General features: G+C 41.9%; 1 protein-coding gene across 4 annotated transcripts in view; it reads right to left on the bottom strand.

Moving 5' to 3' along the window:
* Positions 1 to 13,947, bottom strand: part of RMND1 (required for meiotic nuclear division 1 homolog) — a 37,868-nt gene extending 23,921 nt beyond the window's left edge. The window contains exons 1-3 of one of the 4 annotated variants that reach the window (XM_057739363.1): positions 13,721 to 13,884; positions 7,187 to 7,704; positions 670 to 778 (exon numbers count right to left, since the gene is read on the bottom strand). In XM_057739363.1, coding sequence (XP_057595346.1) covers positions 670 to 778; positions 7,187 to 7,690 — 613 coding nt within the window. In that variant the 5' untranslated portion in view covers positions 7,691 to 7,704; positions 13,721 to 13,884. The other 3 variants (XM_057739364.1, XM_057739366.1, XM_057739365.1) reach the window with 3 other exon arrangements.
* Positions 13,948 to 14,041: the final 94 nt, after the last annotated feature.

The following is a 14,041-nucleotide window of genomic DNA, read 5'->3' on the forward strand; positions in this document are numbered from 1 at the left end:
ATCAAGGCTGAAAAAGCACAATGACATTTCCACTGTTTCTTATAGGGTCAGTGACTCTTAAGAATCTTCTCTGTAGCAGAGAGGTCTTCAACCTTTTGCTACTTTGAGGTAAATTCATGAATCTTCCATCAAAGTGTTCCAAGTCACTTATTTTTTAATGTAAAGCAGGCTATTTTCTCAAGAAGCCCTCCTTACACGATCCTAAAATCCTCAGTTAAGTTTATTTTAAATTCTCTCTTTTTACTATTCATTGTGCTTACTTTTAATTTTGTTAGTTTTGGAGTGTTGGACTGTACTGGTAAATTTTTCTTTAAAAGTTCTCCCCAATATTCCTATCAATTTTTTGGTTCTTCTATAATACTAAATTGACTTTTTAATGTAACAGAAATGAAGTGTCATGGCCTTTGATCATGGCAAGTAAGAGTGATCTTACAAATAAAGCTGAATAAACCATATTGATTTTAATCTGCAAACTAAGTTCTCAGTAAACGTTTTAAACTTCCTATATTTGTATGTCATTTGTAAAAAGAGGTTCAGCACCACTTTCACGATACAATCCTTTAAATAGAAAAGGAAACATAAGCGAATGCATATTTAAGAGAGTTCTCATAGGAAAAGTATTGTCTAACACATTTTAACATACTTGGCCCCAGGTTCAAGAAGATGTACCTCTAGGCAAGCTCGTTACTTCAACATATCCGTGGGAGGCCAGATCTTGAGAGAGACTGCCAAGATGGTATCCATCTGCAGTTGCGAATGCAGTGCAGCGCATCAGGTCCTGCGTCAGCGAGAGGAGCATGACAGGGGTTACCAAGAGGTGCCCATGATGGTTGTCCCCTTACAGGGAGGACTCCATGCTGTACAGCTAGCACCGGAGAGTTTTCTTCAAACACCTCGAAGGTTCAGACAAGGGATGTGAGAAGGATGTGGAGAAAGCAGGTACAGGCAGGCAGGCAGATGTCCGCTCAATCTGTGCAAGAACTTTCTCCTGCTAGTCACGGAGATGGAATGGGCTATCTGAACAGGGAGCCACCCCTACCGGCTGTGCTGCAAGCACAGCGTGAACAAAAGAGAGAGAGAGGATGAAGGCATTGTACAGGCGCCTTGATGATAACGCTGTTTAAAGTATGTCCGACCTTGAGTTTCCGTGGCTCTTTTTCACAGCAGCATTATTATTTGAGGTCATTTAATAATCTGTCACCAGCCTTGTATAGGCAGAGATTACTCTGAATCTACAAAGTTGAAGTATAGAATTTTTACTCTCGTTAATTTTACTCTGGTTAAAAGTTCTGTGAACCTGAGACTGTGTCCAGGTTTGGTGCGTGTTTGGCTTCTGCACTAGGAGTCTCGCCTGCGTGCACATGTACACATTTACGTTGTGTGTGTCTCTACAGTGCACATGGTAAGCATATGACACAGCACGCAGTGCTTCTGTCCACCTGTAGGTCACAAGCCATTAGTGAGTCCTGGTTATCGATTTAGTTGACCCAAACCAGCTTTAAAAAAATAAATGAAACAATAAAATAGTACATAATTCACAGTAAGGGTAAATTTTATTTTATGACATTTTCTGTCACATATATGTCTATGTAGGTATACTGGGTCACTACATATAATGTAAAATAAATTTCTCACTATGGGATATGGTTAATAAAGTTTAAAAGCTATGGGCAGGGTCTTCCTAAGTGGCACAGTGGTTAAGAATCTGCCTGCTAATGCAGGGGACACGGGTTCGATCCCTGCTCCAGGAAGATCCCACATTCTGCGGAGCAACTAAGCCTGTGCACCACAACTACTGAGCCTGTGCTTTAGAGCCTGTGAGCCACAACTACTGAAGCCCATGCGCCTAGAGCCCGTGCTCCACAACAAGAGAAGCCATGGCAATGAGGACTCTGAGCACCACAGAGAAGAGGAGACCCTGCTCACCACAACTAGAGAAAGCCCGTGTGCAGCAACGAAGACCCAACCAGCCAATAAATAAATAAATAAATAACTTTATAAAAGCTATGGGGAGAGGTGTTAAGAGTTCAGGCACAGAATTAGATTCATTAAAAAAATCATGATAACAATAATGCCAACCTGACAGGGTTGCTGTGAAAGCTGTGAAGTTTAAACAAGCTGATGAATGTCAACTGCTCAGAACCATGACTAGCACAAATGTTCAACATTTGTTAGATTATAGTTACTATTACTGCACATACAGATATGTTTAAACCATCAAAATTTATGGGAGGTTAAAAAGTTTATTAAGTAATTTACATCTGAATTTTCATTTGTTCATAATTTTACATTTTAGTGTCTACTAATCAGAACATTAGTGATTCTACTGTCTTTTTTGTTTGTTCCCCCCAGCCCTGCTTTTTTTTCCCCGCTACTGTCTTTTGATACATATGGTGCTTTGGCCCACTGTTGGTCAAAAGAGGTTTATGAGTCACTAAAATCAAAATTTATTCCTAGGATTTACTCATCTTGGCTCCTAAATTCGTTCCCTTTCTCTTACATTCCTAGTATGAAATTCAAGAAAAGTAGTACATAAATTCCTTCCTTCCTCCCACTTTTGTTACCTAACTCCTGGCTCCGTCTCAAGAAATGACCTAACTTGGCTTTGCCTTTTCTTCCATCTGTTATACAGTTCTAATGTGTGGTTTAAAAAGTAGCAGAGGAATAAAAGGAGGACCTGAAAAACTTAAAATTTGTAAAATATCCACTCATAAGCAAAACAATTTTCTAATTGATTTTAATTCAATTAGAAAAAAAATGAAAAGTCAGACAAGCTGAAACTGTCATTGAATGTGAGCTAAACAGATGCAGGGCCCTCCTGTTGCAGATATCTGATAAGAGGATTCCCACATTCATTATGAAGGTAAGAACACGCTGATTTACAAAAACAAAAACATACAGACCCATACGGCCAAAGTAACTAAAGCTGGTTACTGGAGCACAGGAGCCAGTTATGTGCTGGGGATTTAGAACTGTCAGTACTAGCTATTCTTTTAAGGCTCCAGGGAGTTAAAAAGAGCTGGCAGGATGTGAAATTAAGTTGGCTGCAAGAAAGGAATCCTGGTAAGAGGCATTAGGTCAGGCCATGGCAGGCAGGCTCCACCCTACAAAACCTGACAAATTTACTGAAGTTTGCTAAGCAAAATCCCAGTGCATTAGGTTGGATGCCAAAGTTACTTCTGGGACTGCTACAGCTGACGTGCTTCACTTAGGGTGGAGTGGGAAGAGCAGGAGGCACGAAGGAGAAGATGGGAGATAAGGTGAACGCCAACCGCTAGTCCAGTGGTGGGTCTTCCCGTGACTATACATCAATAATAAACTGCCATTTGACACAAAACCCAAATTTCCGCCATCTTTTGTTCCAGTGGAAGATCTGGCAGTAATCGATCAGGGTCGAGGAGGGGGCCTGGTTCTACAGCTGACGCAGTCCCTTCCACTCCCTACTGTCTCTCGCCAGCTTCACCATCATCTTTCTTACTGATCAGGCCCCATCTGTGCTAAAAAAAACGTATACCATTGTATCTTCTCAAAAATGTAACAGGTCAAAGCATTCAATCACCTCTTCCATGAGAAAATATATACTGCGCTCCAAAGAGTCAGGTTATAAATTTTTAAAGACAATATGTTTTTACTTAGTCATTTCAAGGATCTTTGCAGATTTTCTGAAGATTGTCACCTTTGCTTCTCTCACCATCTCCTACTTAGTTTGGCTCAAAGTTCTAGCCAATGTCTCACAGCTTATACAGCTTAGCCTATGTTACATAACTTACAAGGCTTGCCACTCTACTTTCTGTATCCTTCTTAAACATCTGGGATCTGAGTCTCTGTTTAAGTCATGAATCTTCTATGAATAAATGATTCACAAGGTTTTCCAATTTGACTTGTTAGACATATCTTTTTTGGACTTTATTTCCTTTGCTTTTCAACTTCAAGATTGTAATTTAAACCCATCTGGTAAAGGGAAATAGGGTATGTCATCTTTGAATTTTTTTCCTCTGTTACTTACAGATGTTGTTACTCTGCAAGAAGCTTTCATTTTCAGACATCTTTTTCTATATTTTCATAATGAACCATTATTTTTTGAGCATTAAGTATACATACATGGCAAATTTCAGGTTCTAGGGTGGGGATCAACAACTTGTTCTTAAATAAATGTGCCAAACCAACCTAAAACAGTTATTGGATTTAAGACTTAAATTTAGGCCTTTCTATTTTAAAATGTTGGGAAAAAAAACAAAACCCAAACCAAAACAAAACAAAACCAAAGCCAAGAAAACCACCATGTTTCAGTATGTTTCATTTTTCTGGCCACAAAAAACATATTCCAGCAGATGGGGCTAGAAATTTATATATGATTCTTGTTTTAGAGCATCACACACACTGACAGAATACTTTTCTTAAAAGAGAAAGTTTATTTTTATTCACGTTCTTTTACTAAAAAAAAAAAATTAGTGCACTACAATTACGTTGCTTCTATATTACTAAGGGAAAAAAATGCATGCTTTTCCTGTTATGTACAGATTATAGGTGGGAGTTCTAAAACACAGATACATGTTACATTACTAGAATAAAGCTTTAGCTTTAAGCTTTCTGACTACAACCCATAGTGAGAAACTCACATACACAGTACATACAGACACACAGACACCTACACCAATAACTGACACACAAGCTTCACAGAACAATATTTACCTTTACCATGAGTAGTGCATTGATACTTTCTATTCTATTTCATTAAACAAACGAACCAAAACCAAACCTATTAACAACCCACTAGTTAATTTTACAACACACTGTGGTGTTAGCCTGAAAACCACTACTGGGCATCGCAGCACCCTCCCTCTCCTGCCAGCCTCCGCGCTGCTCAGAGTGGTCCTCGGCCTCCAGCATCGTCCTCCTCAAAGACAGCACAGACCAACAAGCAGCACTGTCCCTGCCATGATAAGTGATGAGCCAATGGGATGTGGGTTGAATATCTCAGTAGGTTATGATCTCTACAAATGGGATCAGGTGAAGAGCTGATTCCAACCTAGAGGGTGAGCAGCCTCTGCCCGTCAATTCCAGGTGCTCGCCATGTGGCAGAGGTAAGAGGGTGAGCTCAGGTGCACTCGTGAGGAACAAGACAGAGGGTGCCTCTTTCTGGTACAAAGTAGAGTCCTTTCCTGATTCAGTCCAGAGAGGAGGAAAGGGTTCTAACACCACAGGGGACTCGCCAGCCCCATGATGCCCACGTGGAAACGGAGGGGCCTTCTATTCAGGGCAGATAAAAGCCAGTTTCAGCCCCAGGCATATACAATATTACCTCTCTACACCTCAAGACTGTGTTCGCCTGTAAGATCATTAGAAAATAATGTTCCAAAATCATACTCCCTCAGATCACTTTAGAAATGCTTTCAGAAATAGAAAAGATTTTCTATTATTTTCCTGTGCTTCCAGAGAAATAAAATACTATTTCTGTTTTCACAAAACTCCCACTGAAGTCACAGCTATTATGTTACATAATATGTCTTATGTCAGGACCCAGGAAATAAATGACTCCTTAAATTCGGTCATGGAAAAAGTTATTTCTTGTAAGACATTCTTATGTTTTTCTTTTTTTTCTCATTAGACAACAAGAAATGTACAACCCAGGAGGATTCCTGCTTTTCTTTAATCATCAGGCTTCTCGGAACTAAATGTTCAACTAGATTATTCATAACAGGTACCTGATAATATTTATTTCTCTGCTCATGTCAACTGCTTGCTCTATTTTAAATGTAATGCTTTTATTATCTCATTTAAAACTTATTACATTTTGAAAATCTACTTCAAATCCTTTCCTGGAAGCAGAAAAACAAATCCTGAAGAAAAATAAAAAATGGAAATCAGGAAAATTGCTTTCAAGTCTACGGACAGCCCAAAGAAACAATACCTCTGAGATAGTTTACGACCAACAGCTACAAAAAAAAGTGACATCTCTGACCTTACCCAGCCTCTCTATGAGAAACCTGATTATGCTCTGGGCTGCTGCCAGATGTAACAAAAGAAAAAACACACCTGATCCTCCTCTTTTTTGGATCTGCTATGAATTCAGGTTTCTACGCTTAATTTTGTCTCAGTCACTTAAATACTGAATTTCCTGGACAATCACAAAGCTAAACAACACAATTAAAAACTCAAGAGCTAGAAAGACAGGAGTGAGAGCAGAATGCATCCAAATGCCCATCCTTTATAGCATGGGTTCAGGGAAACCAAACAAGAATGTACACAAAGCGAGAATCCAAAATAAAAGTATTAACCAACTCTTTAAGTTCACAATCTGAGGATGAGATGTGAAGGCCTGTACACCTTCTCAACATAACCAAGTTAAACCCTCTCAGGGCCTACTTCTCAGAATAGAGATTTTAAGAGAGTCTAACCTGTTTTCTGATAGATCAGAATGCCTCATCAAGTTTTAAATATTCAACATTCCTATTTTTAATGTTGATAACTACAGACAAAAAAGATGCCTTTACTTCTCTTCTATCCTTCCCATTTGTTAAGTATAAGGTACAGTTTTAAGTATCATGAGATACACAGGCTAACAAAGGGCTTGATCCTGACCTTAAATATTTATCATTTAGCGGAGAAATGCATATTAGAGTTGAGAAATTCCCCAAAGCCTCTTAACAATGAATAAGAACACCCCCTTCAAACTTCAAAGGATAAAAAGGCAAAAAACTTCACTCTGCTTTGGATTCTATCTTGCCACGTCCTTTCGCCACCCCCTCCCATGCAATCACCACAGGCTAATAAATGCTTACCTGTGTACTTAATTAAAATATATTTTTAATTTAACACAGAATTTCAACAGTTTGATTGCTTTTTTAAAAACGGGGGCTTTTCATAGCACTATTCCTAGAGAGGATTTGATATTGATACTAGTCTTTTTCAAAATTTCCTTAGGCCACTAACTAATCCTTTCATAAACTATATTTTATACGTATTTTATATGTACCTTGTCTTTACATGAACCACTAATTCTTAAAATTAAGATGCTGATTGCCTTTGGAGATGACAGGTTTTATTATTAGGCTTTGAAGATCTTGAAGGAAGTGCTGAGCTGGTGGCCGGCTCACCTACGTCACCAGTAAGGCCGAGGTGGGATACCCAGGGGTTCAGAGTGATTATCAGGGAACAGAGGCACCACCACCACATGTGTTTTTACCTCATCCACAGGCAAAACTGGAACATTGGTCCTCGATGGCTGCCTGGTCCTTGATGCTTTCAGTGGTCTCTTGATTTGCGGAATGTCTTGTTTAGAAACAAGTGTTTCCGTTGATACAGATGAGGAATGTCTCTTTAATATTTTTACAAACCACTTAGAACCCAACAGATGTGGTTTGTGAGTCACTTTCCTGTCAGTACCAAGGGAGTTCCTGGTTGGAAGGTGCGCTTTTTCATCCTGGCAGCATGGGGTGTTTAGTGGAGAGAGTACACTGGTATTTGATATTTTCCGGTTCATTTCCAGGACCTGGGACTTATTCAAACCACCAGTTGCTGTATCAGGAAAGAAAAAATTCAAGTTCTGACTTCTTGTCAGGGCGCTGCATGTTGTGTTCTCAAATTCCTTAAGTGCTTTTAATGTTCGATGAACAAGTCTTTGGCACTGACATGCTTTTAATAAAATACAGTGAGATTCGGCCAAGGATCTGAGAAGTCTGGCTGACATTACCACATCCCAAGCTAAAAGAAAAAAGAATTGAAAGTTCAAGTTTTTTTTTAAAAAAAGGTTTAAAAAATATGTAATTTTTTCCAGGTAACAGGTATATTTCTGTAAAACAATTTGCAAAATAGATACATCTTAAGTCTAGTAAAACAAAGAGGTTAAAAATAAATAAATACAAGTGTTTCCACCACCTCTCCTTTAGTCAACCTTTAGCCTTCTTTCTGGAAGGTTATAAGATTATAAAGCTACTGAGGGACTTCCCTGGAGGTCCAGTGGTTAATACTCTGCGCTCCAATGCAGGGGGCACGGGTTCGATCCCTGGTGGGGAAACTTAAAATCCAGCATGCCACACAGCACGGCCACAAAAAATAAATAAATAAATAAATAAAGCTATTGACATGACAAGGACCTAAAAAACAGAAAAACAGAGTAATGGGATCTCTTCATTTACTTGACTAGCGTATCAACTATTTAAAACAAGATCAGTACTTATAAACCCCTTTATCCAAAATGTCAGCCTTTACAATCAGATAAGCAATGAGCTGGGGCCAGGGATGCAGCCATGAAAGGACAGGGTCCCTGCCATCAGGCTAAAGGGCTCCTGCAGGAGATGGGCATGGGCAGTGCCTCTTCATCACTGAGTGGAGCAGCCCTCAGCCCCACCAAAGAACTACAGTAGAAGGTGCTGAGGAAACACACAAGGAGCCTGCCTAATTCTACATGAAGCGTCAGGAGAGGCTCCTAGAGAGACTCGAACTGATTCTTCAAGGGGAAGGTGCTTTTCAGGTTGGGACTGGGCATGGCAGTGGGGATAAGGAATATGAGACACACACACAGACACACAGGCCTGCACACATCTGCCGAAGGAAACACTGTATGTAAATAATCCCCCCCCCCATTTACAGTATAAAATATTTGTTCCTTTGAAAAAAAAACTTTTTTTTTGGCCGTACCGCGAAGCCTGCAGGATTTCTGGATCAGGGGTTGAACCTGGGCCCTCGACAACAAGAGCATGGAGTCCTAACCACTGGACTGCCAGGGAATTCCCCAAATATTTGTTTTTTAAGAGTAAGCCTGTGGCAGAAATAGACACAGATGTAGAGAACAAACATATGGACACCAAGAGGGGAAAGCGGGGAGGGTTGCGGGGGGATGAATTGGAAGATTGGGATACCAAACTGTACACTCTAAATATACGCAGTTTGTCTGTTACCTGTATCTCAATAAAAGTTCTTTAAAAAAAAAAAAAGTAAGCCTGTGGTAGGTAATCAATAGTAACAATTCTTTAATAAAAAAACATGCTGGGTGCTGGAGATGGGTATGAATGAACCATGTCAGTGTTCACAGTCTAGTGGGGGAAGCAGACAGAATAATGTGATCAGTACTCACACAGTGCTACGTATCCACTGCTCTGGGGCACAGGGAAGGGAACCTCTGGGTGGGGGGCGGGGGTGGGGGCTATCAGAGGTGACATTTGAACTGGGTTTCGAAAGGGCATAGGGATCAGCAAGTCAAAACCCCAGGTAAACAGTCTTGTTCACCTGACACACAGGATGCAACTTCAGGGAGGTGGCAGTAAGCTGCAGGAGCTGAGGGCTGAACAGGAGCCGGTGACTGGATCCTAAGTACTCATCCTACAGAGTTTCTCTACGAGGGGGAAGTCAGAGCTCTTCACGTGAGACTCACATGGTCAAATGTACATTTCAGAAACATATCTTTGGTTAAAACTTAGAGGAGGAACTGAGAGAGACTAAGACATTGCTTTCTGGATACTTTGTACCCAGCAAGAGACCTGCTTCACCTCACAACCATCCTGTGAGGTACTTCACGGGGGAAACTGAGGCTCAGGGAGGCCCACTGCTTACAGTTAGTGATGCAGAGGTGGAAGGAAACCCCAGGCTTTTCCAATTCCAAAGACGACACTGTAATCACTGTATATATATTATCTCCCTTTTAAAAGGATGAGGACAAGGATGAGTCACTGCGATACTTAGGAGGTAGAATCTGCTGCTTTCAAAATATCTTCAAAAGTTGGAATTCTCTGTTTAGTTCTAGTCCATCAAGTGATTTTAGTTCACCTTCAGTTAGTACTATTCCCTGCCAGTTGAACCAGTGGGTTCTGAAGAACCTAATTACACAATATTCTGGGAATCTGTATACACAGACCTTCCATTCTCTTCCATTCTCCTCTAGGAAATTCTTACCTCCAAGCTCTAGAGGCTGCCTTCACACAGAGGCTGGGACAAAGAATGTAAAAGCTACAGGACAAACAACAAGTGTGTTTTCTATCTTTGCTGAGAAAAACAAAGTGGTAGCATTTAAGGTGTCCGACACACACACAAAATTATTTAGGTTTTGTTAAAAACTAGAACACATCTCAGAAAAGTGAAATTTTAATTGTACAAACTAAATTTAAAGATAAAAATACACTAGACTTTTAACTACCCTAAGAGCTTTATATAATATTGTGGGCATCGAATTCCTGTGCTCCACATTGTCCTCACTGTAATTCTTGATGGTTTCTACATCCATGCAGGTGGGTGGGGGGCATGACCCCCCCCCCACCCCCCGGCGAAGTGAGCTCATCTTCCATCCTTCCTCAGCCTCTCACTCCCAGGGTCTCATGTGCCAAGCTGTATCGTGGCCATCAGGCACGTGTGGCTTATGGAGCACTTGATGCGGCTCAATAAAATTAAAAAAAAATAATGTTTTTGGTACCTTCTATTTTATACTGAATATAAAAAAGTGAAATAGCAATAATTTTTATATTGATTACTTGCTGAAATAATATCTTTAGATATACTGGGCTAGATAAATTAAAATTAACCTCACCTCTTACCTTCTACTTTTAAAGTGTCTAGAAAACTTCAAGTGCCACGTGTGGCTTCTATCCTATTTCTGTTGGCGAGTCCTGCTCTAGACCTGTCATTACCGATACTGCAACTTCATGTCCTCAATTTCAAGCATTCTATTCTCCAAACACCATCTCTGATCTTTCAAACTGACTCCTCCTATCACCCAATTCCAACAATTTTTCAACCCCAATAGGACCTACGATTCAATGATCCAGCCACCTTTTCACGGTCCCTCCCTCCCCAGTTTACTTCCTCCACACTTAGTCATGTTCCATGACCAACCAGTATACGCTCTCTCCCTTATACCTCAAACCCCCTGCACCTCTCTCTTCCACATACCCATGTGACATAACCTCAACCCGAATTAAATATAATTCACTCAATTTGTGCCTGGACTCTTGCGTATCAATGTGGCTGGAGACACACAACCAACACACCAACCATGTGGTTTCACTTTAAAATCATGACCACTCACTTCAGGTGGGCCTCTCATGCCACTCAGTGATCTTAAATACTGTATTTCGATACTATTATTTTAGTTTTTGCTCTCTCCTTACACCTTCAATGCCTCCCCCTTTCTCCTTCTCAACAATGACCTTGCTTCTTCTTTTGTTGACAAAACAGAAATAATTAGGAGAGAACTCTTGCCATCATCCACCTGCCCACCTATCGTTTTTGTGCCCACATACTTGTCTTCCTTTCTGCTGCCAGAGATGAGGTGCCCGTCATCCCATCTACACCCAGGTCCTCCATCTGCACAGAGTCTCTTCCCTCCTTGCCTACAGAACACATGGTTAAGCTCTTCTCCCCTCTCTCTCCCATGTCATTTATTTTTCCCTTTTTACTGACACATTCCTATTAGCATACAACTAGGCTCTGATTTACCCCACGTTATAAAAACAACTCTTCCCTGACCCCATCTTCCCTTCCATATACTACACTTGTTCTCTGAGCTCCTTCACTTTTAGAAAAGTTTTATTCCCTCTCTCCATCTCGCCTTCTCTGATTTTTTTTGAACCCACTGCAATTGGGCTTTCATCCCTATCACTTCACCAAAACCCATTTGTCAAGGCCAGCAATGACCTTTCCATTTCTAAGTCCAGTGGTCACTTCTCAGTCTTCATTTTCCCTGACTGATCAGCAACATCTGATAGAGCTGAGCACTCTACCCTACTCCCTCACTCACCTCTAGGATACCATGCTGGCCATTTTCATCCTACCTCATTGGCTGGATGTCTCTTCTGCTGGTCTCCTACCCCAAGAATATAATGCACCAAGGCTCAGTATTTGGGCCACCTTTCTTCTCTATTCTCAGCTCCTGGTGATCTCACCAAATCTCATAGTTTTTACATAGTACCTACAACTGATGAATAACAAATATTTATCCCTAAACTATTCAGATAAGTATGAAAAATGTAACATGCTCAAAACTGAGTTTCTGAAATCTTCCTGCAAATCCTATTCTTCCTAGTCTCCCCCACTCGTGAAATAGCAATTACATCCTTATCTTCGCTTAAAGCCTCAAACCTGCAGTCCACCTTACGCTTCTCTTCTTTCTCCATACCCAATCTGTCAGCAAATCCCACTGGCTTTGTTCAGATCGGTCCTCACGGCCAACACTGCCACCACCCTGGTCCAAGCTGCTGTCTTTCCCAGGGATTACTGTCAAAGCCTCCGAACAGGTTTCCCAGCTTCTGTTCTTCACATTCTTCTGAGCACAGCAACCAAACTTAAGTCAGATTATAGCTTCCCTCTTCATAAAATTGGATGATGGCCTCACATTCCACTTGGAAAAAAAGCCAAAGACCTTAAAATGGACTTCATGGCCCTCCATTCTCTGCCCTTTATCATCACCCTAACATCTCCTACAGCTTTCTCCCTTCGCTCATTTTCTCCAGTCAATTTGGCCTCTGGATCTGTGCACTTACCTTATACCCTTCTCCCAGGTGTCTGTAAGCCTCGTTACCTCACCTCCTTACCTCACCTCCTTCATACCTTTGCTCAAATGTCTCCTAAGCAGTTAAGTCTTCCCCAACCACTTCATTAAAAACATACACCAGGGACTTCCCTGGTGGCACAGTGGTTAAGAATCCACCTGCCAATGCAAGGGACACGAATTCAATCTCTGGGCTGGGAGGATCCCACATGGTGCGGAGCAACTAAGCTCTCGAGCCACAACTACTGAGCCCACGTGCCACAACTACTGAAGCCCGCTTGCCTAGAGCCCATGCTCCCCCACAAGAGAAGCCACTGCAATGAGAGGACCACGTACTGCAACAAAGAGTAGCCCCCGCCCGCACATCTAGAGAAAGCCCAAGTGCAGCAGCGAAGACCCAACACAGCCAATAAATAAATTAAAAAGAAACAAAAACACACCAGCACTCACACTCTCGCTTCCTGCACTTTCCATTTCTCCACTGCATTTAACATCACCTGCAAATACTTCGTGTTTTTAATTTATTAACAGGCACAACAAATTATGAACTGAGTTCCTACCATGTGCCAGACATTGTTCTACTTGCTAATACGGCTGAAAATAAAAGACAAAACCCCCCATCTTTTGAAACTTACATCACAGTGGGGGTGACAGGTAATACACATGGTAAACCACTAAAATATACATTAAATAGTCACGATGCTAAAGGGAAAAACAGAAGAGGAAAGATCTCTGTCTCTCTCTCCTGTAACACGTAAGCTCCCTGAGGATAAAGGTTTGCCTTTTGTTCATGTGTGTCTCCTGTGACCAGAGTGTCCAGCACACAGTAGGTATTCAACTCATACTTTTTGAATGAAATACAAAGCAGCTACTCAATTCTTGGACATATTTTCTACTTTTAAAGGACAACATACCAACTAAGAAAACTGTTAGCTAAGCTATGATTCAATGGATAACTGGCGCTACTCTTTGGGGGCATGCCTTCCAATTCCTTAAGCTGCCCAAAATCATTTTATCTTTGCAGTTACCGCTATGCACCGGCTCAAAGAAGGGTTCAGTACGTGTGTATGGACGGAGCGCTTTTTACTCGCAGCTACGTCGACCAAAGATCACTGTAATAAGCAGGGGGCATCCGTGGTACCGGTGAAACATGTGACCTGAGAGGTTGAGGACGGCGGGAAGCAAAGGCTGGGACCGCTGTCTGAGACCATACAAGCTCCTAGAACAAGGCAGTGCACTAACCTCTCCTCCGGAAGAGAAGGCACGCGCCAACGCCGCAAGCTTCCGCAGCTCCGCCACAGCCAAGCGAGCCGCAGCGGCAGCTTCGCGATCCCTGCAGCCAGTCCCAAACCGGACCCGGAGTCCCTCCCAGCACCCGACACTGCGCAGGCGCACAAGACTCCAGGCCCAGCGGCGCGTGAGCCGCCCGGGCCACGTGACCGCCAGACCACGTGACCCGTGCTGCCGCGACCTTATCCGCTCCCTGGTCCCTGAGACGTCCCGGTCCCTTGTTGCTTCCGCCTTCCGCCCGCTTCCTTATTCCGCTTCTCTGGTCGCCCTCAG

The sequence above is a fragment of the Hippopotamus amphibius genome, chromosome 6 (assembly GCF_030028045.1).
Source record: "Hippopotamus amphibius kiboko isolate mHipAmp2 chromosome 6, mHipAmp2.hap2, whole genome shotgun sequence".
Taxonomy (NCBI): domain Eukaryota; kingdom Metazoa; phylum Chordata; class Mammalia; order Artiodactyla; family Hippopotamidae; genus Hippopotamus; species Hippopotamus amphibius.